Below are 24,833 nucleotides of genomic sequence, written 5' to 3' on the forward strand. Positions count from 1 at the left end.
ATTGAGTCCTTCCATGAAATTAGTGCTTTTGCATCCATTTGATATTTTATTTCGAAATTTTGCACAATATATAATTTTTAAAGCCTGTTATATTAAAGTTCCTTTTGACATAGAACACACGGAAAAAATAAATCAGAAAAAAATACTTGCTAAAGTGCTAAAATTCTGCATTTTGACATATCTCTCTAAGTATCCCCTGTGACTTCTAGGAAGATTTTTACACACTTAACCCCAATATTTCTCCCAAGTTTTCACCATCATTGTAAAGTCCTAGTTATTTTGCCTTGACATAGTCATTTCTGAAGACTTATTTATTTGATTAATTTAAAGAAAAAAAAATGTGCCTCATTTTTAAGGTCAACCCTGTTACGTGAACTGAACTCTCATTTTAATATGGTGAACTATTCCTTAAAAAAAAAACATCCAACGAAACATTGAACATCTAATTGTCAAATCTAATAGTCACAAGCAGGTGAGCTGGTTCTACTCTTTTGGGCAATTTTCTGTTGTTTTCTGGTGGATCACTGAGCGGGTCGAGCAGAACACGTCAACCATTAACAAACACAGAGGTTTGCCACCAGCTGAAATGGCATCAGTATGTAATAGTCTGTAATAGTCTGTAGATGAACATTAATAGCTGAAATTAGGCCCTTGAGGGCTTTCAAATTGCACCCCTGCTTTAGCTGTCAAGTCTGTTTGAGACCTCTTCCAGTGTATACGGGATTATTTATTGGGTCCCACACCTGCTCTTTCACCCTTTACTGGTTGTCTGTTCGTAACTTAGATGGTCTGTTGAATGTTTCCTGCTTTTGACTGTGAACTATACATCTGTTGAAACATAAATTGTACTTTGTGCATAGTATAATTTATACTTTGAGCCTTGTAGAATATACGTCCAAATATGTTCATAGTCAGTAGACTATATCTACATTTAGTTGTGGCTATCAACAGGGATTCAGTTGATATTTGCAAAACTACACTAATCCAGGCTGTATCACAACCGGCCGTGATTGGGAGTCCCATAGGGCGGCGCACAATTGGCTCAGCGTCGTCATGGTAAATAAGAATTTGTTCTTAACTGACTTGCCTAGCTAAATAAAGGTTAAATAAAAAAAATTAAGGATTTATTACATAAAGGAAAAGCTGATTAGGAAGTTAATGAAAGACTCACACTCAAGTTGGTGTTAAACTAATCTAAACCACTTCAAATTCGTGTTCAACAGAACCGGTTAGGTATGTGTGGGCCTACAGATCATGTGGGTGGGTTACATAAAGTGCAGCTAGAAGGCTGTGTGACATATTTGCTGTAAGTAATTGTTCATTACATTAATTGTTTTCACAATTTGTCAATTCTGTGTATTATAACTATTTCATCATGATACATGACGCCAAATAGTGGAATTATTGTACATTATGTATTAGACATACTCAGGAGGATTTCATACTTGTTGTAAATGTAACATTTTGTTTTTTCTAACAACATGTTGAACTAAAACTTTTTACATTAGATTAAAAATATATAGTTTTGTAGGTTGTCTATAATAATTCTGAATTTACTCACATGGGCAATTGACTTGAGGTGTTCTTTTTGTGACCAAGGATAATATTTTACAGGAGTGAACATGGGGATCTTGTTGAAAACAAACAGTCACTACGCATGGTGCTCAAACTGGTTCAATCAACATTGTGTCCACGTCATTTCATTAGAAAAAATTGCATGATGTTAAAGCATTTAAAATGGATTGGATTTGCAAAAAGTAATCATAAGGGAATTTCGGGAATGTTTGTCCTTTTTTTACCCAACTTTTAACCTAAATCCAATGACATGGTAAAATGTTTTGTTGATTTCACATTAATTAAATTCACGTCAATAAAATGTACTATTTCATTTATGGGTTGAATTTAATGTTATTCTGAAATTCTGATTTGCTTCCCAACTCTGGCTCGAACGAGCCCAGTCACCATCAACTATCAACCACTAGATGGAGGCAGAACTGTTAGAACTAATCCCTCTTTGCGTCCATAACCAGTGAGCACTTTTGATTTTGCGGAAACGAGAGTGATAGTAAAAAGTCTCCAACGTGTGTGAGTGAGTGAGTGAGTGTGAGTTGAGTGAGTGAGTGAGTGAGTGAGTGAGCGAGTGTGAGTGAGTGAGTGAGTGAGTGAGTGAGTGAGTGTGAGTGAGTGAGTTGAGTGAGTGAGTGAGTGAGTGAGCGAGGATGGGAGGGGGAAAGAGAGCTAGAGAAAGTAAGCTGTAAATCAAATTTTATTGGTCGCATACACATATTTTGCAGATGTTATTGTAGGTGCAGCGAAATGCTTATATTCCTAGCTCCAACAGTGCAGTAATACCGAACAATACACACAAATCCAAATTATAAAAAGAAAGGAATTAAGAAATATCAGGAAGAGCAATGTCAGAGTCCCTAATATAAATATACAGTATATACATATGAAGTGGTAAAACAGTATGTAAACATTATTTTAGTGGCCAGTGTTCAATGACTATGTACATAGGGCAGCAGTCTCTAAGGTGCAGGGTTGAGTACCGGGAGCCTAACAGTGACTAGGGCAGGGTACTGGGTGGAGGCCGGCTAGTGGTGACTATTTAACAGTCTGATGGCCTGGAGATAGAAGCAGACCGGTCACAGCCGGATGCGACTCGGGAGGCCCAGTCAGAAGCAAATTTGACATAATTTAGCATTCCAAATGAGAATTAAAAGACAAAACAATATGATGAGAATTAAAAGACAAAACAATATGATGAGAATTAAAAGAGAAATGAGAAATGCATGTGCAGGAGAGGTGAAAAAAAAGAGTTGATTCATGATTTTTTTGAAGAAAAGATAAACAAATAGTTGCAAGTAACACTAAGGAAAATGAAACGTACAATAAAAGTAGATTAGGGGTGAAAAGATAATTAATGAAAGTAAAGTTGTTCGCTATTAAACCAAAGTACGATACACTTGCATTGAGAGAAAGATTTTGCTCATGTGAGAGAAAAAAAGTCTCGGTGTCTTACTATTCTTTGAAATGTGATGTGAAAAATTGTAGACATCCTACAATTACAAAATTAAGCTTAAATGATGAAAATTCACCCCTTGGGATTTTTACTATTTTGTTGCCTTACAACCTGGAATTAAAATAGATTTTTTGGGGGTTTGTATCATTTGATTTACACAACATCAAATCAAAGTTGATTTCAAATCAAAGTTTATTTGTCACGTGCGCCGAATACAACAGTGAAATGCCTTACAGTGAAATGCTTACTTCCAGGCTCTAACCAATAGTGCAAAAAAGGTGTTAGGTGAACAATAGGTAAGTAAAGAAATAAAACAACAGTAAAAAGACAGGCTATATACAGTAGCGAGGCTATAAAAGTAGCGAGGCTATATACAGACACCGGTTAGTCAGGCTGATTGAGGTAGTATGTGCATGTAGATATGGTTAAAGTGACTATGCATATATGATGAACAGAGAGTAGCAGTAGCGTAAAAGCGAGGTTGGCGGGTGGTGGGAAACAATGCAGATAGCCCGGTTAGCCAATGTGCGGGAGCACTGGTTGGTCGGCCCAATTAAGGTAGTATGTACATGAATGTATAGTTAAAGTGACTATGCATATATGATAAACAGAGAGTAGCAGCAGCGTAAAAAGAGGGGATGGGGGGGGCATACAATGCAAATAGTCCAGGTAGCCATTTGATTACCTGTTCAGGAGTCTTATGGCTTGGGGGTAAAAACTGTTGAGAAGCCTTTTTGTCCTAGACCTGGCACTCCGGTACCGCTTGCCATGCGGTAGTAGAGAGAACAGTCTATGATTGGGGTGGCTGGGGTCTTTGACAATTTTTAGGGCCTTCCTCTGACACCGCCTGGTGTAGAGGTCCTGGATGGCATGCAGCTTAGCCCCAGTGATGTACTGGGCCGTACACACTACCCTCTGTAGTGCCTTGTGGTCAGAGGCTGAGAAATTACCGTACCAGGCAGTGATGCAACCAGTCAGGATGCTCTCAATGTTGCAGCTGTAGAACCTTTTGAGGATCTCAGGACCCATGCCAAATCTTTTTAGTTTCCTGAGGGGAATAGGCTTTGTCGTGCCCTCTTCACGACTGTCTTGGTGAGTTTGGACCATTCTAGTTTGTTGTTGATGTGGACACCGAGGAACTTGAAGCTCTCAACCTGCTCCACTACGGCCCCGTCGATGAGAATGGGGGCGTGCTCGGTCCTCCTTTTCCTGTAGTCCACAATTATCTCCTTAGTCTTGGTTACGTTGAGGGATAGGTTGTTATTCTGGTACCACCCGGCCAGGTCTCTGACCTCCTCCCTGTAGGCTGTCTTTTCATTGTCGGTGATCAGGCCTACCACCGTTGTGTCGTCTGCAAACTTAATGATGGTGTTGAAGTTGTGCCTGGCCATGCAGTCGTGGGTGAACAGGGAGTACAGGAGGGGACTGAGCACGCACCTCTGTGGAACTCCAGTGTTTTTATTTTTTATTTTTTTTTTTTTTTTTTTTTACCTTTATTTTACTAGGCAAGTCAGTTAAGAACAAATTCTTATTTTCAATGACGGCCTAGGAACAGTGGGTTAACTGCCTGTTCAGGGGCAGAACGACAGATTTGTACCTTGTCAGCTCGGGGATTCGATCTCGCAACCTTTCGGTTACTAGTCCAACGCTCTAACCACTAGGCTACGCTGCCGCCCCAGCATTTCACTGTGTTGAGGATCAGTGTGGCAGATGTGTTGCTACCTACCCTCACCACCTGGGATTGGCCCGTCAGGAAGTCCAGGATCCAGTTGCAGAGGGAGGTGTTAAGTCCCAGGATCCTTAGCTTAGTGATGAGCTTTGAGGGTACTATGGTGTTGAACGCTGAGCTGTAGTCTATGAATAGCATTCTCACATAAGTGTTCCTTTTGTCCAGGTGGGAAATGGTAGTGTGGAGTGCAATTGAGATTGCATCATCTGTGGATCTGTTTGGGTGGTATGCAAATTGACTGGGTCTAGGGTTTCTGGGATAATGGTGTTGATGTGAGCCATTACCAACCTTTCAAAGCACTTCATGGCTACGGACGTGAGTGCTACAGGTCTGTAGTCATTTAGGCAGGTTGCCTTTGTGTTCTTGGGCACAGGGACTATGGTTGTTTGCTTGAAACATGTTGGTATTACAGACTCAATCAGGGACATGTTGAAAATGTCAGTGAAGACACCTGCCAGTTGGTCAGCACATGCCCGGAGCACACGTCCTGGTAATCCTTCTGGTCCCGCAGCCTTGTGTATGTTGACCTGTTTAAAGGTCTTACTCACGTCGGCTACGGAGAGCGTGATCACACAGTCGTCGGGAACAGCTGATGCTCTTATGCATGCCTCAGTGTTGCTTGCCTCGAAACGAGCATAGAAGGGATTTAACTCCTCTGGTACGCTTGTGTCACTGGGCAGCTCGCAGCTGTTCTTCCCTTTGTAGTCTGTAATAGTTTGCAAGCCCTACCACATAAGACGAGAGTCGGAGCCAGTGTAGTATGATTCAATCTTATCCCTGTATTGATGCTTTGCCTGTTTGTTCGTCAGAGGACATAGTGGGATTTCTTATTAACTTCCATGTTAGAGTCCCGCTCCTTGAAAGCGGCAGCTCTACCCTTTAGCTCAGTGCGAATGTTGCCTGTAATCCATGACTTCTTGTTGGGGTATGTACGTACAGTCACTGTGGGGCCGACGTCCTCGATGCACTTATTGATAAAGCCAGTGACTGATGTGGTGTACTCCTCAATGCCATTGGAAGAATCACGGAACATGTTCCAGTCTGTGATAGCAAAACAGTCCTGTAGTTTAGCATCTGCTTCATCTGACCACTTTTTTATAGACCGAGTCACTGGTGCTTCCTGCTTTACTTTTAGCTTGTAAGCAGGAATCAGGAGGATAGAGTTGTGGTCGGATTTACCCAATGGAGGGCGAGGGAGAGCTTTGTACGTGTCTCTGTATGTGGAGTACAGGTGCTCTATAATTTTTTCCCTCTGGTTGCACATTTAACATGTTGATGGAAATTTGGTAGTACTCATTTAATTTCCCCTGCATTAAAGTCTCCGGCCACTAGGAGTGCCTACCACTTTGAAGAATTTTTTTTTTATTGTAAAGAAAACAAGAAAGACAAAAAAACTGAAAACTTGAGCGTGCATAACTATTCACCCCCCCAAAGTCAATACTTTGTAGAGCCAGCAATAACAGCTGCAAGTCTCTTGGGTTATGTCTCTATAAGCTTGGCACATCTAGCCACTGTGATTTTAGCCCATTCTTCAATGCAAAACTGCTCCAGCTCCTTCAAGTTGGATGGGTTCCGCTGGTGTACAGCAATCTTTAAGTCATACCACAGATTCTCAATTGGATTGAGGTCTGGGCTTTGACTAGGCCATTCCAAGACATTTAAATGTTTCCCCTTAAACCACTTGAGTGTTGCTTTAGCAGTATACTTAGGGTCATTGTCCAGCTGGAAGGTGAACCTCCGTCCCGGTCTCAAATTTCTGGAAGACTGAAAGCGTAGATGGGGTGGTAGGTAGCCTAGTGGTTAGAACGTTGGGCCAGTAACCGAAAGGTTGCTCGATCGATTCCCCGGTTGTTCTGCCCCTGTTGATCTGCCCTTGAACAAGGCACTGTTCCCCGGTAGGCTGTCATTGTAATAAATAAGGTAACTGGGGTGGCAGCATCAGGTTGTGGGGGTGCTTTGCTGCAGGAGGGGCTGGTGCACTTCACAAAATAGATAACATCATGAGGGAGGAACATTTTGTGGATATATTTAAGCAACATCTCAAGACATCAGTCAGGAAGTTAAAGCTTGGTCGCAAATGGGTCTTCCAAATGGACAATGACCCCAAGCATACTTTCAAAGTTGTGGCAAAACGGCTTAAAACCTCTTAAGGATACGCCCCTTTTAAAAATGTTGGCCTAAAATGACATTCTCAAATCTAACTGCCTGTAGCTCAGGCCCTGAAGCAAGGATATGCATATTCTTGGTACCATTTGAAAGGAAACACTTTGCACTTTGTGGAAATGTGAAAGGAATGTATCAGTATATAACACAATATATCTGGTAAAAGATAATACAAAGAAAAACACAACCGTTCTTTTGTATTTTTTTGTACCATCATCTTTGAAATGCAAGAGAAAGGCCATCATGTATTATTCCAGCCCAGGTGCAATTTAGATTTTGTGCACTAGATGGCAGCAGTGTATGTGCAAAGTTTTAGACTGATCCAATGAACAATTTGCATTTCTGTAAAAAATATTGTATCAAGACTACCCAAATGTGCCTAATATGTATATTAATAACTTTGCCCTCCTATATAACCATTTACATGAATATCTCTGCCCGAAAGTACAATTAACTAAACCAAATTAATAGTTATCATTTAGATAAGCATACAGACCTTTATATCTGTCACCCTATAACCCAACATCACTTCTGTCCCCAGATTACTGGTGAGATGGTCAATAAAAAGCAGTGTCCGTGGTCACAGCTAAGGAGGTGCTCAGTGGTGATCCCAAAGCATCACTTTGCACTGCTTGGATTTTTTTATGCCATTTTACAGAGATGGACTATCATACATTAGGATTAGGATAGCAGTGCACTCCACAGGGACTAAGATATAAATAATTATAATAACACTCAAATGTATTTAGCAAGCACTTTCTCATAGTCACAACACGATCCAACACAGCAAACATCTAATCTATAAACAACACCAGTCAGTGAAAACAACATACAGGTAGAAACCCAAATTCTTAAAAGAAAATGCATCTCAAACTAAAGCAAGAAAAGTATAGATAAAGGCTACATAGAAGGTAACAATTGTGATAAGTTTTGTGGAATGATTCCTTTGTTAAACACTTCTTGACGCTACGGATCCTGTTACCGGGATCATTTTCCTAAACAACCACTGAATTGCAGAGCGCCAAATTCAAAAATAATCATAAAAATATTTATAATCATGGAATCACAAGTGAAATATACCAAAACACAGCTTAGCTTGTTGTTAATCCACCTATCGTGTCAGATTTTGAAAATCTGCTTTACAGCGAAAGCAATCCAAGCGTTTGTGAGTGTATCAATCAATGCTAGAACAGTTAGCCTTAAATTAGCTTGGTCACGAAAGTCAGAAAATCAATAAAATTAATCGCTTACCTTTGATAATCTTCGGATGTTTGTACTCACGAGACTCCCAGTTACACAATAAATGTTATTTTTGTTCAATAAATATTAGTTTTATAACAAAAAAACGCCATTTGGGTTGCGCGTTATGTTCAGAAAACTACAGCCTCGTTCCGTTCCTGAAAGGCAGACGAAAATTCCCAAAAGTATCCGTAATGTTCGTAGAAACATGTCAAACGTTTTTTTATAATCAATCCTCAGGTTGTTTTTAACATACATAATCGATAATATTTAAACCGGACGGTAACCTATTCAATAAAAGAGAGTTGAACATTTTTTTTGAGCTACCCCTCTCGCGCGCAGGAACTAATCAAAGGACACCTGACTCGTTTTGAAAAATCTCGCTAATTTTTCTAAATAAAAGCCTGAAACTTTGTCTAAAGCCTGGTCACAGCCTGAGGAAGCCATTGGAAAAGGAATTTGGTTGATACGCCTTTAAATGGAAGAGGGGCAGGCAACGGAACAAGGATAAAAATAAATAAAAAATGCACGTCCGGGTTGGATTTCCTCAGGTTTTCGCCTGCAGAATCAGTTTTGTTATACTCACAGACAATATTTTGACAGTTTTGGGAACTTTGGAGTGTTTTCTATCCTAATCTGTAAATTATATGCATATTCTACGATCTGGGCCTGAGAAATAGTCAGTTTACCTTGGGAACGTTATTTAAAAAAAAAAAATAATAATCTGGCGCCTAGCGTCAAGCAGTTTTAACCTTTTGATTATCGATGTGTTTCAGAGTGAACCCTCAACCAGTAAAATACGCCCTTTTCAAGTGAATATCCCAGGTAAAAAGCACTGATGTTTCAGATTTACACATACAGAAAAACAACGCAAAAATACTAGTTTTAGAAAATGAGAAGCATGTAGAGTGATTCTATATTTATTACATTTATAAACAATAAAATATAAATAATTTAAGGTCATGCTATTGAATTATAAGATACTTTACACTTACAAGTACCCTTTGTACCGTGTACCATATGCATACAGTAAGTAAACAATCTAAAACGATTTTTCACCGACTGATACAACTCATTTGCTTAACAGCATTGGCTATAACGAGATTGGAAGGTCTATGACTGCTGTTGGATGATTTGTGTATTCATTAATAAAAGATGTTTCCAATTGTTTCCAGGCAAAAGGAAATCTGATGAGACTGATGCAAACAAACAAACAAAGAAACGACAACGTGTTGCTGTATCCAGAATAACTGAAACATTTGGTAGGTGGATGAAGGTGTTTATATGAACCACAATCATTTTAAGAAACACTTGTTTAATTGGAAACCATTTAACATGATGTATTGTAGACATTCCTAATTGAGAATCGTACAAATGTACATGACTGTCTGTTCTCTGTTTGCAGGTTGCACAGTTGGACAAGCTACAATTACAATTCACTCCAAAAACAATGTCAGATGTTTTCAGACATCAAATGTGGTGTTATAGAGTCCAGTGGTCTGCTCTTTTAGCCATCTCTCGAAGAGTAGTAGATATATGATGATTCTTTTAGCCATCTCTCTAAGAGTACTAGATATATGATGATTCTTTTAGCCATCTCTCTAAGAGTACTAGATATATGATGATTCTTTTAGCCATCTCTCTAAGAGTACTAGATATATGATGATTCTTTTAGCCATCTCTCTAAGAGTACTAGATATATGATGATCTGAGCGGAGTACTCCTTTAAAACCCCCTAATGTTGATGTCCGCACCCCCTTGGAAACTAATTAGCATAATCAAAAAATACCCATTAAAAATGTGCCAGTTTAAGTTAGAGATATGTTTTTTGCATTGGATGCGTCTAAATCCACCCCATCCCCCTACGTTGCACTTCCACATCTCCGGTGAAAGATGACAGAGCTAGAGCGGTGTTTGCACACTGCAAAAGGTGTTTTCTAGATTGAAAATTAACCTAGATATTGCTCTAGGTTATATATTGCTCTAGCTGGATAAATGGTGGTAAAATGAAGCATTACCATTAATGGGGGGTGGGGGAAGTAACAGTCAGTATCTGCCACCAGCATGTTACCCACTCTTCCACCAAGGCACCTGCAAGTTCCCAGACATTTCTGGGGGGACTGGCCCTAGCCCTCACCCTCCGATCCAACAGGTCCCAGACGTGCTCAATGGGATTGAGATCCGGGCTCTTCGCTGGCCATGGCAGAACACTGACATTCGAGCAGTACGGCTGGTGGCATTGTCATGCTGGAGGGTCATGTCAGGATGAGCCTGCAGGAAGGGTACCACATGAGGGAGGAGGATGTCTTCCCTGTAATGCACAGCGTTGATTTTGCCTGCAATGACAACAAGCTCAGTCCGATGATGCTGTGACACACCGCCCCAGACCGTGATGGAGCCTCCAAATCGATCCCGCTACAGAGTACAGGCCTCGGTGTAACGCTCATTCCTTCGACGATAAACGTGAATCCGACCATCACCCCCCAAAAAACTGCGACTCGTCAGTGAAGAGCACTTTTTGCCAGTCTTGTCTGGTCCAGCGATGGTGGGTTTGTGCCCATAGGCGACATTGTTGCCGGTGATGTCTGGTGAGGACCTGCCTTACAACAGGCCTACAAGTTCTCAGTCCAGCCTCTCTCAGCCTATTGCGGACCGTCTGAGCACTGATGGAGGGATTGTGTGTTCCTGGTGTAACTCGGGCAGTTGTTGTTGCCATCCTGTACCTGTCCCGCAGGTGTGATGTTTGGTTGTACCGATCCTGTCCAGGTGTTGTTACACGTGGTCTGCCACTGCGAGGATGATCAGCTGTCCATCCTGTCTCCCTGTAGCGCTGTCTTAGGCATCTCACGGTAAGAACATTGCAATTTTTTGACCTGGCCACATCTGCAGTCCTCATGTCTCCTTGCAGCATGCCTAAGGCACATTCAAGCAGATGAGCAGGGACCCTGGGCATCTTTCTTTTGGTGTTTTTCAGAGTCAGTAGAAAGGCCTCTTTAGTGTCCTAAGTTTTCAAAACTGTGACCTTAATTGCCTACCATCTGTAAGCTGTTAGTGTCTTAACGACCGTTCCACAGGTGCATGTTCATTAATTGTTTATGGTTCATTGAACAAGCATGGGAAACAGTGTTTAAACCCTTTACAATGAAGATCTGTGAAGTTATTTGGATTTTACGAATTATCTTTGAAAGACAGGGTCCTGAAAAAGGGACATTCTTTTTTTGCTGAGTTTATATTCTTTGAAGGTGGAACATCAACAGAAGGGGAGTACTTTAATTAAATCTAGATCCAACTGTCATGTTCCTGACCTGTTTTTCCTTTGTTTAGCCTTGTTTAGTTGGTCAGGACGTGAGCTGGGTGGGCAGTCTATGTTAACAAAAACTATTTCACACAAAGACATGGGGGGGGGGGGCAGAGGAATAAATACATGCAAATGGAACAATGAAAAATGGAGCGGCGATGGCTAGAAAGCCGGTGACGTCGACCGCCGAACCCCGCCCGAACAAGGAGAGGAGCTGACTTCGGCGGAAGTCGTGACACACTGCTTGGTTTTTCACGCTCAACAACTTCCCGTGTGTATCAACAAAGGTCCACCACACAAAGGACATCCAGCCAACTTGACAAAACTGTGGGAAGTAGCGGTGCGACTGAAAATTAGGAAGGTGTCCTTAATGTTTTGTACACTCAGTGTAAGTATTCCTTTGTAATGTGCTACTACTGGTTTGTGGTGTTGGGTATGATGTGTGGTTTTTATGTGCATGTACCTGACACCATGACGTTTCTACAGGAAAAACATTCTATGTGCTATATGACCAGCTACAGTAATTCTAGCTCTCTGTTACTGTCTACATTTGGCTAATATTATGTTTCATTTTGTGTTTCAGAGTGGAGAGTTTGACTGTGACTATAGCCCAAACTTCCACCCCACATGTCAGGTGTTTTTAGACTGCATGTCGGGTGCAGAGAACATCAGACTGAGTTTTCTCTATTTGACCTCCCTTTTCTCACCAATTTCTTGATATCCAATTGCGATCTTGTCTCATCGCTGCAACTCCCCAACGGACTCGGGAGACGTGAAGCTCGAGTCATGCATCCTCTGAAACATGACCCGCCAAACCGCGCTTCTTAACACCCGCCCGCTTAAACCAGAAGCTAGCTTCACCAATTTGTCTGAAGAAACACTGTTCAACTGAAGTCAGCCTGCAGGCGCCCGGCCCGCCACAAGGAGTCGCTAGAGCGCGATGAGTCAAGTAAAGCCCTCCAGGCCAAACCCTCCCCTAACGAGGACGATGCTGGGCCAATTGTGCGCCGCCCTATGGGACTCCCGGTCACGGCCGGTTGTGACACAGCCTGGGATCAAACCCGGGTCTGTAGTGACACCTCAAGCACTGTGGCGCACAATTGGTCTATCGTCGTCCGGAGTAGGCTGTCATTGTAAATAAGAACTTGTTCTTAACTGACTTGCCTAGTTAAATCCCTTTGAATAAAACAGTTAGCTAAATGTCATATCATTTATTACTATTGCTCTCCCTCTATGAGTACCTGAAACATGGAGGGACATTAGAACGGCCCCTGTAACTTGCAAAGTTTCCCAAAATAACAATCGTATTTCAAATAGACGGCCCTCACTTAGGGCTTGTACAGTTTTAATACATTAAGTATTTGTCTGTCCATCAAAAGTTCAACTCATTTCTGCGTGTTTGGAATAATGCAACATTGCGTGCATTGCATTTCCCCACTTTCTTCTTTAAACTTCGTCATTATTTTGTTGCTTAAACAATCACTGCCTTCTTATAGACAGCATACAACACTATTAAAGATCAGTTACCAGATCATTCCTGCTACAATATTGTAAGGTTTTGCTGCAGAGTTCAGTGCAGTTTTGTGGACAGAGTGTATTCATATGTGTGTATTCAAAGTGTGTCTTCCCATAGTGTGTATTAGTGTGTGTATTCAGAGTGTGAGTTCCCATGGTGTGTATTCAGAGTGTGTATTCCCATAGTGTGTATTCACATGTGTGTGTATTCAGAGTGTGTATTTTTATGTGTGTATTCAGAGTGTGTATTCTTATGTGTGTATTCCTATAGTGTGTATTCTTATGTATTTTGATGGGAAGTATGTACATTTACAGTAACATTTCTAATCCCATTCTTCTACCAATGGCAGCAGCAGCTTCCCTCTGATGAATGTGATGGCCTGGGTTGGTCCTCGACCGCTGGACAAAGGGCAGCAAGCGGTCCCTCTTCCAGAGCAGGATGTCACAATACTACAGTCACTATGCTCCTAATCTGCATTGGAGTGTTGGGAGATATGACTGACAGCAAGTATATGATGATTAAAAGTTAAAGCTGTAACAGTCCTGTGTTTGTGCTAACATTCCACTACTGTCCACTTCTTGTCATGCCAAACAGTCTGGCTGTATGGCATGACAAGAATCAATCAAAATCAAATCAAAGTTTATTTGTCACGTGCACAGGATTCACTGTGTCAGTGTGTGTGTGTAAATTAATGAGTGTGGGTGTACGTCAGTGTGTGTGGGTGGGAACGTGTGGGGTGGTGTGCGTAGACAGCCAGTGATTGCAGGTAGACAGTCATTGATAAGCTGTTCAGCAGTTTTAATGCTTCCGAGCTCGCCCCCAGTGATGAACTGTGCAGCCTTCACCACCCTCCGTAGAGCCTTGTGGTGGAGAGGAGTGCAGCCTTCACCACCCTCCGTAGAGCCTTGTGGTGGAGAGGGGTGCAGCTGCCGTACCAGGCGGTGATACAGCCAGTCAGTATGCAGCACAATGGTACATCTGTAGAAACAGGTACAAAGTTTTTTCAGCTGCCTGAGGAAGAACAGGCGCTGGCGTGCCTTCTTGATAAATGCACCAAGGAGTGGAATGTTACCACAAACACACCAGATTTCTTCATGCTAGTAGTGTGTCCTAGTGTTTACAATAATATGTAACCATGTTCATTTTTAAATGTCTTTTGTCTTAGTAATTCGATTTTTTTCTTTTGTTGCTTTTTACCAAAGTTTCCATTCTATTTCTCTGAAATGTTGCCTTACAAAACACTCCCCTAGATAAACGTATATGTACTTTTTGTAACAATGGTTTCCTTTGAAACTGAAACTCATGCCTTGCTTTATTGTGATGCTCTGTTTTGGCTGTCCAGCCAAAAGGTATATTTTAGCGGTCTGCAGAGTGGCCACTAGCTGCCACAAAGTCATAAAATGTCATTTTAAACCTAACCTTAAATGAATTCCTAAAAGCTCATTTTTGTTTTTATACATTTTTACGATATAACCAATTTTGTCTGCAGCTGGCCCATCTAACGGAAACCGCTCAGTTATGCCTCCAGGACAAGACAAATTAAAATGAACGTTAACCTGCGTTACAACATGACAAAGAACAGCCACACCTACAGTATACCCATACGGCTGTACTGCTTTCAACACCACATACTCCTGTTGTTCTGTCTGTTTTCTTGCTAGAGGACTGTGTCAGTAGCACAGAATATACATTTGCTGAACATTGCCTTTATGTGGTAAGTATCAGCATGTTTTTGTTGAAACTTTTCACACATTTCATGTTTTCAGAGTAAGGAAACAAATTAGAAAATTTGAAGAGATTTGCAACTTTATGTGAGTATAAAAATATATTTTTGTTTTATATAAGTAGCAACATTTATTCAACTATCTTTGATGAGGGTTAAGCTTGGGCTAAATTGATTCCGTTTTTGATGAATATCTTAAAAGGTGATAATGAAATGCAAAAATTCCTTCAAATGAGAAGATTTTGTAATTTGGAGATTGGAGAACTTTGTGTGCATTCGTTATATCACTCTAGAGTGTCAGAGTGCGCTCAGAGTGCACTCTGGGCATTTGTAAATTTAGAGCGTTGTCAGATTGGAGTAGCGTTGGAGCGTTGAGTGTTGGAGTAGGGTTGATCCAAGCATTCTGACCTCACAATGGCAGTCAAGCACACAAGCTAACTGGCTAAAGTTGGCTAGCTTGTTAGCTACTTAGAGACGTACAATAAACAAGAGAAAAACACTCTCTAAACCTTTTACTCGCCCTTGGTAGAGCCCTGGTAGAGCTGCTTGTGTGTTATCAAGAGGGTTCATGACTGTAACTGTGTTATTGGAAAACATTTTATTCCATTTATTAGGCAGATGTTTACTTACACCTGTCAGGACAACCGAGTTTAGGGTGTTTGTAAATTCCTCAATTATTCTGGCTCTGAAATTGGAGTAGATTGCCAAGGTGAATTTACGAACGCACCCTTTATGTAATGTGAATACATGTATAAAAAAAAAAATCTAAGTGGCAGCATTAATTAAATTAACTTGAATTTAGCTTGGGTAATATCTTGTAAAATTATAATTCAATGATAAAGTTATTGCAAATGAGATATGGAAAAGTAATTCATGTTTTACAGACTGCTCTACTATAGAAGCAACCTCCACTCTACTGGTGCGTTAGTAAAACATACAATGGTATTTTTTCATGGCTAAATCACATTTATCTACTTGGCAGATATGAAACAAACAGACAATCATAATTTCAGTAAAAATATCAAGTTCCTAGTTTATGCTACGAAACCACCTTTATAAGAGGTTTTACAAATAGGTTATATTTTACCCCAAAATTCCATGACCTGGGGTAAGGCATTGTTGGCAGAATAGATGGATGCAGTTCGATGCATGATTAATATAATTCACCAGTACATTTCTTGGTAGTCCAACAAATACTGCAATCAGGTTGTAAATCACAGCTGGCCTGGTACATTGTTTGCTGCTTCCACCCATTCAGAATGATCACTATTTCAGTTTCAATGACTCAGTACTTTGGACAAAAATGGACAAATGTAACTAAGGCTGGTAATGTGTTAGCTACAGTAGCTAACTTTCTAGCTTTTGGGAGGATGTCATGTCATTGGGCGTGGGCAACTTTTAGCCCCCTTTTCAGTGGCTACAGCCATAGTTGCATGTGTCATTTGGTTAGCTTGGAGAAATGTGAATCACTTTGCTTGCTAGCTATGGTGAACTTGAACGACTGTTATCCACAGTTAGCATATATCTTAGTTGTCAATCAAATGTATCTGGGATCGATCAAATTGGCGAGCAGGCAGGCAAGTTCCCATTCAGTTGTCAAAATGTGGGTTGGAACAATCATGCATTGGCAGGCAAGCTGCAGAAGGGCGAGCAGGCCATTTTGATGGCCAACTACAAGCTGAAAAAGTTTGAGGGTTTATCTACTGTTCCCTTGTTAGATATTTGCTTATCTCACTCTGGCTAGTATTAGTTGTTGATCTTGTTGTTGATGTGCATAGGCAACTGAGGGAGAGAGAGCCTCACTTCTCATGGTTGTTTGATCAATAGGACTGTAAAGTTCCCAAATGTAATAGGACTTCCATGGTGTTTGCATATTTGCAGAAGTCCATCCAGGTGTATTTTTTGGCTTGTGGCCAATGCTTTCTAATTATCTAAAGTTGCACTGTTGCTATTGCATGTAAACACACAGTCCAGTTCAAAGATCAGTGTCTATAAATTGTAAAAATGCACAGCTGCTTTCCCACTATATTGCTATAGAATTTTTACAAATGTCTTACTCTACGTCATTCCCAAACATTCTATGAAAGTATGAAAACGTGAAAATGACAATATCTAAGTGCTTGCTTGTCGAAAAAAAAAAAAAAAAAAAGTGTGATATTCTTCTTGGGGTGTATATGAACATATTTTAACAAGGTTTCATGTTGCTAAAACGCTCTCAGTTCCACTTAACAAAAATATTCCATATTTTAACTTAGCAGAGCTCTCCAACCAAAGCATGGGTTGCTGTCATACCTTATCCATAATAAACTGCTTACAGGGTAAGCAAACCAATATGTGATTTAGTAATTTAGGTGAACTACACTTTTAACATTGAGGGAACAACACCATCAGGGAACAGTACCATCTAGTGGTCAGAACCTGGTAATATCAGGATGTATGATAAGACATAAACCTAACAACTTCAATGACTAACTTCTCTGAACAGGGGGAAAAAACATCACAACATTTTCTGAGAATACATAGACAGTGGTTCCCAGGAAATGGGTCTCCCTAGTGAGGGAGATGATTCGTGTGTATCTCTAGCTGAGACCTGGGCAGAGATATGTGATGTAGTGTGCCCTCTGCAGGTTGGCCCAAGACCCATAGAGTTAGCAAGCGCAATAATATTAGCCATCTAGTTAATCGATTTCGTAACACTGAATTTGTATTTGTCCTGTGAATTTTTATTTGTCCAAATACTTATGACTTCTTCAAATGGGGGGACTAGATACAGGATAAACCCATCTTCTATTAGTTTTTACTTAAAGGGGAAGTTCAGTATTTTAAAACTTAAGTTGAGTTGTTTCCTCAACCTGAAAGTAGTCTATGGTTCTGGAAGAAACTGTAATTTAGCAAAAATTCATCTGTAGTGATAAAACCAACGGAAATCAACTCGATATTTGGTTTGACGTGACTTTCTATTTGGCCATAGAAAAAGAGCATGTTTCATCAATTCACCAGTAGAGTGGAGGTTGCTTCTATCGTACAACAGTTTTGTAATGTCTGTAAAACATGTATCACTTTCTTATCTCATTTGCAATAACTTTAGCATTGAATTATCATCTTTCAAGATAGTAATCAAAATCTGAATCAAATTTTACCTAAGCTAAACCCCAATTCAAGCTAACTTAATTCATGCTGCCACTTTGAAACAAAAAAAATATGTTCATACTCACATTACATTAAGGTTGCATAATATCAGGATGAGACATAAACCTGACAAAATGAATGATTAATTTCTCTGGATATTGGAAGAAAAACGCATCACCAAATTCACTGGGAATACTGTACATTACATAGGATGAATAAACAATACTCAGAGCCACAGCTACACCATACAACTCACATAAGCCTCTCTGAGCCAATGAACATTACAGAATGGGCAGTTATGAAACTAAGTCATGTAGTAGCGCTTACATCCACTTGACGGCAGTGTAATAATACACACCATTGGAGGAGCTGAAACCAGCCATAAATGTTAGACTTACATATCAGACTTTTTATTTTTTATCGATAAAAATAAAACTTAGTACCCGATTTTGGTGACTAGGATTTTTGTCAGCTCAAGAAGTCATATTAACAACCCATCCTAGTTGTTGCATATTTATATTTCCCCTCTTTCTAAGTTTCTAATGGAGATATTCATCTGTGTCAGTGGTGGGAAAATTACTAAATTGTCATAAAAGTAAAGATACCTTAATAGAAAATGGCTTAAGTAAAAGGGAAAGCCACCCAGTAAAATATTACTTGAGTGAAAGTCTAAAAGTATTTGGTTTTAAATATACTTAAGTATCAAAAGTAAATGGAATTGCTAAAATGTATTTAAGTATCAAAAGTAAAAGTAGAAGTATAAACCATTTCAAATTCCTTATTTAAGCAAACCAGACAGCACAATTTTCTTGTTTTTCTTTATTGACGGATAGCCAGGGGCATAATCCAACATTCAGACATAATTTACAAAGAAGCATTTGTGTTTAGTGAGTCCTTCAGATCAGAGGCAGTAGGGATGACCATGGATGTAATCTTGATAAGTGTGTGAATTGGACCGTTTTCCTGTCAAAATGTAACGAGTACTTTTGGGTGTCAGGGGAAAAGTATAGAGTAAAAAGTACATTATTTTCTTTGGAATGTAGTGTCGTAAAAGTAAAAAATGTAAATAGTAAAGTACAGACACCCCAAAAGACTACTTAAGTAGTACAACTTCTTTGGGGTAGGGGGCAGTATTGGGAATTTTGGATGAAACGCGTGCACAAATTAAGCTGCCTGCTACTCAGCCATAAAAGCTAGAATATGCATATAATTAGTAGATTTGGATAGAAAACACTCTGAAGTTTCTAAAACTGTTTGAACGATGTCTGTGAGTATAACAGAACTCATATGGCAGGCAAAAACCTGAGAAAAAATCCAACCAGGAAGTGGGAAATCTGAGGTTTGTAGTTTTTGAACTCAGCCCCTATCAAATACACAGTGGGATATTGGCAATTTTGCACTTCCTAAGGCTTCCACTAGATGTCAACAGTCTTTAGAAACTTGTTTGATGCTTCTACTATAAAGGAGGGGGGAATGGGAGCTCTTTGAGTGAGTGGTCTGGCAGAGGGCCACAAGCTCAGTCTCGCACGCTCACGTCAAAGGTAGCTTCGTTCCACTTCATTTCTGAAGACAAAGGAATTCTCCGGTTGGAACATTATTGAAGATTTATGTTAAAAACATCATAAAGATTGATTCTAAACATCGTTTGACATGTTTCTACGGACTGTAACGGAACTTTTTTGACTTTTCATCTGAAACTAGTGAACCCGCGTCATGAATGTGGATTACTGGACTGTACGCGCTAACAAAAGGAGCTATTTTGACATAAATGATGGACATTATCGAACAAAACAAACATTTATTGTGGAACTGGGATTCCTGGGAGTGCATTCTGATGAAGATCACCAAAGGTAAGTGAATATTTATAATGCTATTCTGACATCTGTTGACTACACAACATGGCGGATATATGTATTGGCTCTGAGCGCTGTACTCAGATTCTAGCATGGTGTGCTTTTTCGGTAAAGTTTTTTTTTAAATCTGACACAGCGGTGGCATTAAGGAGAAGTGTATCTATAATTCCGTGCATAATAGTTGTATCTTTTATCAATGTTTATTATGAGTATTTCTGTAAATTGATGTGGCTCTCTGCAAAATCTCCGGATGTTTTGGAACTACTGAACGTAACGCGCCAATGTAAACTCAGATTTTTGGATATAAATATGAACTTTACCGAACAAAACATACATGTATTGTGTAACATGAAGTCCTATGAGTGTCATCTGATGAAGATCATCAAAGGTTAGTGATTAATTTTATCATTATTTCTGCTTTTTGTGACTCCTCTCTTTGGTTGGAAAATGGCTGAATGCTTTCTGTGACTAGTTGCTGACCTAACATAATGATATGTTCTGCTTTCGCCGAAAAGCATTTTTGAAATCGGACACTGTGGTTGGATTAACGAGAATTTTATCTTTAAAATGGTGTCTAATACTTGTATGTTTGAGAAATTTGAATTATGAGATTTCTGTTGATTGAATTTGGCGCCCTGCAATTTCATTGGCTGTTGGCGAGGGGTTCCGCTAGCAGAACCTCGTTCCTAGACGGGTTAATGACAAATGTTGGGTCCTTGTACCCATGCATAGTATTTTCAATGGTCACATAATTGTACTTTTTGGAATTCATTTAGTTATTTAGTCGGCAGCAAAATTGACTGAAATTAGCATCCCCAATGAGAATTAAAAGACAAAACAATATGAAGATCAGAAGTAAAAGAGAAATTAGAAGTTTGTGTTGCAGAGGTAAATAATAAAAAACAAGGGTCTTGAAAGGCGCCTCAACCTTTCAAATAGTTATAGCAAAGTAAATAGGAGAATAATTACATATATTTAAAAAAAGAATATGTAGATAAGGGTTGAAAAGACCGATATACTTGCATTCAGATAAACTTTACTCGTCTGAGAACAAGTAAGTCTATGAAAAATTATTGCGGACATCCTACAATAACAAAATGGTTAGGAATCACAAGAACATGAGCACTTGATTTTCTCTTGCAAATGAAGCTTAAATACTGAATGGCATGTGCTTTTGTTGTTTTAATAAATCATCATGTTTTTCTTTATAGTTGCAGTTACACCTTTTGGAATAAAGGTAATGTGATAGCGCCTACCACAAATATCTAAATGATCTAATTTGTACCATTTTTCTCTCCCTTCATAGTAAAGTCTCATGGCATCATTTGATTTCGTCAGAGACAAATTAACTGAGTGGAACCTCAGTGACTTGATTCAGAGGTTTGAAGGTGAAGACATTTGTGATGTATTATTCTACATTGTATAATACATTGTGTATTAATACAATTATTGATTGATTTGATTAAAATAACGTAGGTATTATTGTACATTGTATTATTACACATTCAACTAAAGATTTCACCTCAATTGTAAACACGTATGTTTATTTGTTAATTTGATACAGTAATTATTATTTTATGATATTGAGATGCCTAAAATGTATATTTCCTTAATTTCAGATGAAGAAATTGATGAAGAAAGTTTCCTCTTCCTTAAGGAGAAAGACTTCATCAACTTGATTCCAAAAATAGGACCAAGGTCTGCATTTAGAAACAAACACAAAGAATTTCTCAAGGTACTTTACAAACTAGGTGTACAACAGCTACTGTTACACAGATTATAATTATAGATCCATTGGATGTCTTTTCAGTGATGTTCCTATCAGAGGATTAATTGCTAAATCTACAAACTGGCATATGTTTTCCAGTCTCTGAAAGACTACAACTCGTGTGGGGAAGTGTCGGTTATGGCAGCCCTCCACATCTCTCTGAATCAGAGGGGTTGGGTTAAATGCGGCATACACATTTCAGTTGAATGCATTCAGTTGTACAACTGACTAGGTATCCCCCTTTCGTGCTCTGGGCATATCTTCCAGTTTTGAATAGCATAAGTGACTTTCTGTAACAGGTTAGGATAATTAACTTGGTAGGTTGGGAGAATTAACGTGGCAGGTTAAGATAATTAGGTTTAGTTTAGGAATAGGGTTTGGTAAAATGCTAAAATTATCCCGACGCAACTTAAACATATCTAGCTACAACAAAGCCCTGAGAACAGTCTAAAGTTTACAGCTAATAATTGTTATATATATATTTTTATTAATTTTTTTATTTCACCTTTATTTAACCAGGTAAGCTAGTTGAGAACAAGTTCTCATTTACAACTGCGACCTGGCCAAGATAAAGCAAAGCAGTGCGACACAAACAACAACACAGAGTTACACATAAGTCACACGTAATAAACACGCGTACAGTCAATAACACAACAGAAAAAAAGAAAGTCTATATATAGTGTGTGCAAATGGCGTGAGGAGGTAAGGCAATAAATAGGCCATAGTAGCGAAGTAATTACAATTTAGCAGATTAACACTGGAGTGATAGATGAGCAGATGATGATGTGCAAGTAGTGATACTGGTGTGCAAAAGAGCAGAAAAGTAAATAAAAACAATATGGGGATGAGGTAGGTAGAGTGAGTGGGCTATTTACAGATGGACTATGTACAGCTGCAGCGATTGGTTAGCTGCTCAGATAGCTGATGTTTAAAGTTAGTGAGGGAAATATAAGTCTCCAGCTTCAGCGATTTTTGAAATTCGTTCCAGTCACTGGCAGCAGAGAACTGGAAGGAAAAGAGGCCAAAGTAGGTGTTGGCTTTGGGGATGACCAGTGAGATATACCTGCTGGAGCGCATGCTACGGGTGGGTGTTGTTATCGTGACCAGTGAGCTGAGATAAGGCGGAGCTTTACCTAGGATAGACGTATAGATGACCTGGAGCCAGTGGGCCTGGCGACGAATATGTAGCTAGGGCCAGCCGACTAGAGCATACAGGTCGCAGTGGTGGGTGGTACAAGGGGCTTTTGTAACAAAACGGATGACACTGTGATAGACTGCATCCAGTTTGCTGAGTAGAGTATTGGAAGCTATTTTGTAGATGACATCCCCAAAGTCGAGGATCAGTAGGATAGTCAGTTTTACTAGGGTAAGTTTGGCGGTGTGAGTGAAGGAGGCTTTGTTGCAAAATAGAAAGACGATTCTAGATTTAATTTTGGATTGGAGATGTTTGATATGAGTCTGGAAGGAGAGTTCACAGTCTAGCCAGACACCTAGATATTTGTAGTTGTCCACATATTCTAGGTCAGAACCGTCCAGAGTAGTGATGCTAGTCGGGCGGGCGGGTGCGGGCAGCGGACGGTTGAAAAGCATGCATTTGGTTTCACTAGCGTTTAAGAGCAGTTGGAGGCTATGGAAGGAGTGTTGTATGGCATTGAAGCTCGTTTGGAGGTTAGTTAACACAGTGTCCAAAGAAGGGCCAGGTGTATACAGAATGGTGTCGTCTGCGTAGCGGTGGATCAGAGAATCACCAGCAGCAAGAGCGACATCATTGATATATACAGAGAAAAAAGTCGGCCCGAGAATTTAAGCCAGTGGTACCCCCATAGAGCCTGCCAGAGGTCCGGACAACAGGCTCTCAGATTAGACACACTGAACTCTGTCTGCGAAGTAGTTGGTGAACCAGGCGAGGCAGTCATTTGAGAAACCAAGGCTATTGAGTCTGCAGATAAGAATACGGTGATTGACAGAGTCAAAAGCCTTGGCCAGGCCGATGAAGATGGCTGCACAGTACTGTCTTTTATCGATGGCGGTTATGATATCTGTAACGTTCGTCATATTCCTCCTCCTCGGACGAGGAGGAGCATGGATCGGACCAACACGCAGCGAGGTATGTAGACATAATGAATTTATTTGACAAGACGAACACTGACACGAACTACACTTGATAATTTACAAAATATCAAACAAACGACGTAGACTGACCTGAACATGAGAACTACATATAACGAAGAACGCACAAACAGGAAAGAACGAACGAACGAGACGAGACAGTACCGTGTGGTGCAACAAACACAGACACAGCAACAATGACCCACAAACAAACAGTGAGAACAGCCTACCTTAATATGGTTCTCAATCAGAGGAAACGTCAAACACCTGCCTCTAATTGAGAACCATATCAGGCAACACATTAACCCAACATAGAAACACATAACATAGACTACCCACCCAGCTCACGTCCTGACCAACTAAACAAAGTAAAACAAAGGAAAACCAGGTCAGGAACGTGACAATATCGTTTAGTACCTTGAGCGTGGCTGAGGTGCACCCTTGACCAGCTCGGAAACCGGATTGCACAGCGGAGAAGGTATGGTGGGATTCGAAATGGTCAGTGATCTGTTTATTAACTTGGCTTTCGGAGACTTTAGAAAGGCAGGGCAGGATGGATATAGGTCTATAACAGTTTGGGTCTAGAGTGTCATGACCGCGGCAGCTTTCCAATTTTTAGGGATCTTGGACGATACGAGAGGTTGAACAGACTGGTAATGGGGGTTGCAACAATGGCGGCGGATCATTTTAGAGAGGGTCCAGATTGTCTAGGCCAGCTGAGTTGTACGGGTCCAGGTTTTGCAGCTCTTTCAGAACATTTGCTATCTGTATTTGGGTGAAGGAGAAGCTGGGGAGGCTCAGGTAAGTAGCTGCGGGGGGTGCGGAGCTGTTGGCCGGGGCTGGGGTAGCCAGGAGGAAAGCATGGCCAGCTGTAGAGAAATGCTTATTGAAATTTTCGAATATCATGGATTTATCGGTGGTGGCCGTGGTACCTAGCCTCAGTGCAGTGGGCAGCTGGGAGGAGGTGCTCTTGTTCTCCTTGGACTTTACAGTGTCCCAAAACTTTTTGGAGTTAGAGCTACAGGATGCAAATTTCTGTTTGAAAAAGCTAGCCTTTGCTTTCCTGACTGACTGCGTGTATCGGTTCCTGACTTCCCTGAACAGTTGCTTATCGCGGGGACTATGCGATGCTATTGCAGTCCGCTACAGGATGTTTTTGTGCTGGTCAAGGGCAGTCAGGTCTGGAGTGAACCAAGGGCTATATATGTTCTAGGTTCTACATTTTTTGAAAGGGGCATGCTTATTTAAGATGGTGAGGAAATTACTTTTAAAGAACGACCAGGC

General features: G+C 40.3%; 1 protein-coding gene across 1 annotated transcript in view; it reads left to right on the forward strand.

Moving 5' to 3' along the window:
- The first annotated feature begins 14,598 nt into the window (after nucleotides 1–14,598).
- LOC139572088 (nuclear GTPase SLIP-GC-like) overlaps nucleotides 14,599–24,833 on the forward strand; it is a 46,026-nt gene continuing 35,791 nt past the window's right edge. The window contains exons 1-3 of the mRNA XM_071394877.1: nucleotides 14,599–14,681; nucleotides 20,979–21,060; nucleotides 21,292–21,407. Coding sequence (XP_071250978.1) covers nucleotides 20,988–21,060; nucleotides 21,292–21,407 — 189 coding nt within the window. The 5' untranslated portion in view covers nucleotides 14,599–14,681; nucleotides 20,979–20,987. The remainder of the gene's footprint in view (nucleotides 14,682–20,978; nucleotides 21,061–21,291; nucleotides 21,408–24,833) is intronic.

This window comes from Salvelinus alpinus, chromosome 1 (assembly GCF_045679555.1).
Source record: "Salvelinus alpinus chromosome 1, SLU_Salpinus.1, whole genome shotgun sequence".
NCBI classification, from domain to species: Eukaryota; Metazoa; Chordata; class Actinopteri; order Salmoniformes; family Salmonidae; genus Salvelinus; species Salvelinus alpinus.